This window comes from Saccostrea echinata, unplaced genomic scaffold, assembly GCF_033153115.1.
Source record: "Saccostrea echinata isolate AGI-Se365-2 ecotype Australia unplaced genomic scaffold, CSIRO_AGI_Sech_v1 ptg000062l, whole genome shotgun sequence".
In the NCBI taxonomy this organism is placed as follows: Eukaryota; Metazoa; Mollusca; class Bivalvia; order Ostreida; family Ostreidae; genus Saccostrea; species Saccostrea echinata.
The window spans coordinates 1,937,786-1,943,513 of record NW_026889811.1 but is presented as its reverse complement, the minus strand read 5'-3'; the positions used below and the strand labels follow the sequence as shown (position 1 = coordinate 1,943,513).

Sequence of the window (5,728 nt, the reverse complement as noted above, 5' to 3'; positions counted from 1 at the left end):
GTGTTCCAAACTTTGACACTGTAATTCATTTATAAACACAATAATAAAACTTCAGGGTACAATCTAAAAAGGAGACATGTAGTTACTGGTAAAGTCAATATAGTTGAAAATGAAGACATAAACGCAATCATCTTAAAAGGTCCTAAATACAGGGAGCATCGATCTTTCAATTTGCGATAGAACTTCATTTCTATTATGAATTCTGTCGAAGATTATGCCAGACGTTGGGCTAAATGTGAAAAGGAAGAACGTTTTATCAGAATGGATTAAGTGTTTTTTTTTTTTTTTTTTTTTTTTTTTTTAGAAATATGTTAAAGAATCGTATGAGAAATTTAAAAGGCAATTTACAAACCATCTATCCTTCCGTTTTCATCAAATCGAAGGGGATAAAGGAATTTAAAAGATTGCATGACCAACTTATTCAATACTCAAGAGCTTGCTAAATCTAGAGGGTTCGTGTTTTATGCCCTGTTCACACTGTACTGTTCACACTGTACTGTTCATACTGTACTGTTCACACTGTACTGTTCACACTGTACTGTTTGTAGATTTTTATGAGGTCGATCACTGTTCGTAATCTTCACCTTCTCATTAAAAATAATTTTAATCCATTTTTTAAAGATCTGCATAACATTTACAGATCCATTTCAACTCTAGATAGGAAGACGTCTTTAAATTACAGTACAAATATTCAGTATTGATGATTTACTTTTCTATTAAAAAGTATATTTTATTGTTATCATTCATTTCTGCATGTTAAATTAGTTTACACTTCAAACACTACTCAACTCTTACGAACGCCTCTAACAGTTAGAAAAAGTTAAGAGAACGATGTTTCCTGTATGTTTTCTCAAATGTTCAGAACACAATCATAAGATAAGAAGGCATGCATTTATGTAATATTAATTATCTTCTTTATGAAAATGAACAATAGTATACGTTTTCTTTGAGTTATGGATGACTTGTTCCTCATGATTTTTTAACATAACTGTATGGTCTGTTAATCAAACGTCCCGGGTCCTCTTCTTCTAAGTCTTCCTTTACGTCCGGTGTAATGATATTAAATACTGCAGTACTTGTTTCGTATACTTCTTTCGTATTCAATTCATCGTTTATCAACGAATGAACAAAACTGTAAGGCCGAGCTTCCTCCTTAACTTTGGAATAAGATGCATTCACCAGATTTCCTGGAAGGAATTTTACTACACAATTCTCTTCTTTGTCAGTTTTGTCTTGATCAACCTCTAACTCGTTTTCCGAAACAACATGGCATAGACTGTATGAGTGTGACTTTAATTTATTGTTTTTAGTCACCCTCTTCAAATTGAGAGGTAATGTCAAAGACTTGCAACTTCCATCATGATTTGGAAATTTTTTTTGTGACCGACCTTTATCAGGGAGAACAACATTTTCCTGAACGTCAGTAGATACTATTCCTCCCTCCTTATGTAAAGACCCAGGAGAGCTTGAATTCATTTTTAGATTCACATGGTCATATTCAGTTTCAAATGAACATTTTTCATACAAATTTGTGCTTTTCGTAATACGTCGACGTTCTGTGGATATCTTATTGCCTTTTTCGTTTATATCCACGCCTGCTTCTGCACAGAAACTGCCGATTTGGGAATAACATTGTTGTGTTGGGATGAGCGTGGAAAGTTCAAGGTGTCCTTCTTGAGGATGATGCTGTAAGTTTCTGTCTGTAAAAAATGAATTCATGTGCTCCAAACTTTGATATTGTACTTCATTTAACACAATAATAAACTTTCAGGGTACAGTCTAAAAGGGAGAACGGTTGCTATTTATTCTGCTTTTAAACATACACTTAATATTGCCAATTATACCAAAACTAGTGTTGTCAAAACTGGTCCCTTCTAATCCCACCTCTCTCATGGGGTAAACTAAAAGCAATCATTGCATCAAATGGATTCATCATACTACATGTAAGTATCTGAAGATGTACTACATTTATACTCACCTGGGAAAAATCAAGAATATACCAACATAGAGTCGACCAGAGTCATCTTAGGGTATAATGTTAGACAGGGGAACTTCATCTTAGAGTATAATGTTAGACAGTGGAACCAATGGAAGCTCTCATACAAAAAGCGATAAAAGATCTATCAGAAACAAAGAAGTGGCTTAGAAATTTCTGGATATAGGAAGCTTTTGTCTTCAGACAGGTGTAAAATCTGTCAAGATTATGTTAGCACTTCTTAACAATTTTAGCACATCTTTACAATTTTAATACATCAACCCTTACAATTCTAGGACATTTTAACAACATCTATGCTGACCTTTTTAATTCTAGTACATTTTTGCAACATTTCTACTGACCTTTACAATTCTAACACATTTTTACATCTCTGCCGAGGAGTTAAGAAAAGCAGCAGCCATTATCTGCTACCAATACTGCATCTTCATGTATACTATGATTTCATCAATCCATGCATTAACTTTATTTAATTTGTAAGGAAAAACGACAAATCGAATTCACCTGGCTCTAAACGGGAAAATAAAATCCTCTGGATTCCTTTTGGAGCATTCTTCTTAAGCTTCCGACTAAAAAATGAAACAATTTTTTATCTTAAAAAAGGTAGTAAAGTTAAAAATCATATATAACATGTTTATTTCAGTATTGGTAATGAGACATTGTATTTAGATTTAAGGAATTTTGTTGATTGAATACATTTACGTAAATATAAAATATGTTAAATAATACCAAGTTAAACAAAAGCATGATAGTACCGAGAACGGAAGTAAAGAAAACATCCAATCAGAACGAGTGTTGCTAAAGATCCAATCAGTGAACAGCTTACAGCTAACCAGGTGGCATCATGCTGATTAACAATTTCATATTGGTCATGACGTCCTGCTGGGTACATACTGGAAGTTATTATGGTTTGCATATCTGTCGTTTTATTTGACCATTCAAAAACATTTGATGGTTTAAGACTGGATGTATTCCTGGTTTGCCAGTCTTTAGTTTTATCCAACCATTCCAAAGAAGTAGACTTTCGATGCCTTTTATCCGTTGTGTTCTCAGACCAATTATCTGTAGTGTTACCTCTAGTGCATCCTGTAACATAATGACAGTCATGGGCTTTGCACTTACAGGGAGATTGACACAGCCGTCCGTAAAATCCTGAAGGACAAGTCTGATTACAGTTCCATCCAAAAGAGCCATGTAGACATTCTAGAGTAATTAATTAGATGTTAATGCATTATGTAGAACAATAATATGAGAGCTTTTGCGGCAATAACTATGGAAGATCTTTTCTAAATACAGTTCATGAATGCAGCAAGCACCTCTCACGGAAGAGCTCTAATTCCATGGTAGTTTTATGCAGTCAGAGTGATCTGCCCTCAGACGTTATATAGAATTAACGGGAATATATAGTGAATGAGACAATTTAATTCATAATTAGTAAAAGTATTTTAAGCATTATACATGACCAAGATAAGTAATTGAGTATATTATTGCCATATTTTCCTATTGTAAGTAAACAACAGTGATTTCTGATCACCGATCACTGATACTTCAATGTCTTTGAACATTTTTCCTTGGGAAATATAGCAGATATCGTATGTTGAAATTGAACTAGATTAACTCAGTATGTACACCTTAAATGGTATAATTTTCTTTATTTATCCCCCCCCCCATTTTTTATTAGTGTTTAGAGCTTCCTTTAAAGGACGATGATATCTGTCTAAAGATTTTTATTAATAGAGCGGTATATGCTAACTACATTTACAAATATCTACATTTGTTCGATGTTTTACTAAACATTCATCTCTAGCTCAAAAGCACTGAGGTTGAGTAATAAAATACTTCGTTTAAGAATGTATTTGGTGAACAAGGAAAGGCATTTCTTAAAATAATTAGTTTTTTTCTATTGTTTGCCAATAAAAACCACTCGCAAGTAAAACATACCGTTGCAGCTCTTAGTCTTTGGGTTTAGATGCTGATTGTAACAGCATGGGTTGCCCTGCCTATACAATCAAAGATACAGTATCAAATAATAGATATTTTGCGAAAAGAGTGCTATTCCAATAATCATTTCTTATTTTGTGTAAGTAAGTTTTGTCGTATTTTAATAAAAGATGCATGCATAACATATTACCTTTTACAATCTGTAGTCATCGATGATGCTGTCAGAACAGTGAGAAAATATTGTTTCCTATTTAAGATAACAACATATATGACTTACTGAACTTTACAGGACGGAAATCTACTCTTAAATAACAAAGAGATAGACGGAAAAATATCACATGTTTTAACGAATTGCATGTATTGTAAATTTAAGGTTAGAAGTGACAATTGATATGTACCAAAAGTATAATTCTGTCATATGAAGTCTTTAATTCCTCTGTCTTTAAAACATTTTTTTCTTTTCAAGCCTCAAAGTTTATGTGTAGCATTGTGTTCACCACCACACGTGTTATTACTATAGTTACATGTTTATGAATGACCCCCTGTGTTGTATATATCTTTTCGTCATTTACAAAATAAATGACATTATTCATTCTAATACATGTGTTCTCATTTCGCCTGCTTTGAGCAAAAAACGAGCTCAGTCTCCTTGGCAAGGTTATACAAACTAAGGAACATAAATGTAGTTAAAATAACATAAGTTTGAGGTTGGATGGATCACTGTTCGATACCAGCACCTTTCCGTTTGCTACATAATAAATTTAGAAGTAGAACAAACATATTATTTCCATCAAATTTACAAAACATGCATAAAAAAGCAATTCCAACCACACGAGTTATTTATTTTACTACTTTATTTTCTGATGCCATTCATAATAAACCTAAATAAACCCAATGCTCAAAACAACGACAGTAAGACCAACATGGTTAAATATCATCACTAAACACAAAATTGTAGATTAGCCGTCTACCAAACACGTATTTTTATATTTTATTATCCAGGTTTGACCATTCAAATATGACAAAAAGCCAACGGAAACTCTCATGAATTCTACTCACCACTGTATGTTTTCTTATGTTATTTATAATCAACTGAAATGAATACCTAATGCTAAAAATTCAAATCAACGATCAGTAAAAAAAACACCCATCCTTCCAAAGAGATGCTTTAAGATTATGAAAATCATTTCATACTTATTTTTATAAGTTATTGCCGAGCTTAACTGAATACATAATGTGAAATAAAATGAGTAATACTTACCTGTTGCAGCAATTACTGATAGGATATAGATACTGATGGAAGCTGCAATTGGATTGCCCTGCCTGCAAAATTCTTTATTATTATTCATTAAAATTAAAGAATAAATCCTCCAAATGAGAAGTATTCTCGTATTCCGTTCTGACTTACTACAGTGTATAAAAGCGAATTTTGTTATCTTTCAGAGTTACAATAAATGTTGCATATCATATTACCTTCTACAGCCCGCAGTCCTTACTGCTGTCATCGTTTTAGAACAGTCAGATGTATACGTGAAAGTCTCTCCGTATTCAAACAATAATGTACGACTTTATCCAGCGTTAGCGCAATATTAAAATTTTTCTGGACAATGACACAATGAAAGTCAATAATTTACAGTGGTCAATTCAATACTTATATTTACATTTATTAATTTCATAGTACATTGTAGATTGATAAAATATCACTGCTTTCAATACATTATGTCTATCTAATATAATACACCGCATGTGTATAGCCTGGAGCGGCCGTTACAAACGTAAGAGTGAATTTTGATT

The 5,728-nt window shown here is 32.7% G+C and overlaps 1 protein-coding gene across 1 annotated transcript; it reads right to left on the bottom strand.

Moving 5' to 3' along the window:
- Positions 1-969: 969 nt before the first annotated feature.
- On the bottom strand, positions 970-5,439 carry LOC133175278 (uncharacterized). Its single transcript, XM_061310376.1, has 5 exons — positions 5,408-5,439; positions 5,196-5,257; positions 2,749-3,196; positions 2,498-2,562; positions 970-1,700 (listed from the first exon to the last, which is right to left on the bottom strand). Exons 1-5 carry the CDS (start codon positions 5,437-5,439, stop codon positions 970-972), a joined length of 1,338 nt encoding a protein of 445 aa, XP_061166360.1.
- Positions 5,440-5,728: the final 289 nt, after the last annotated feature.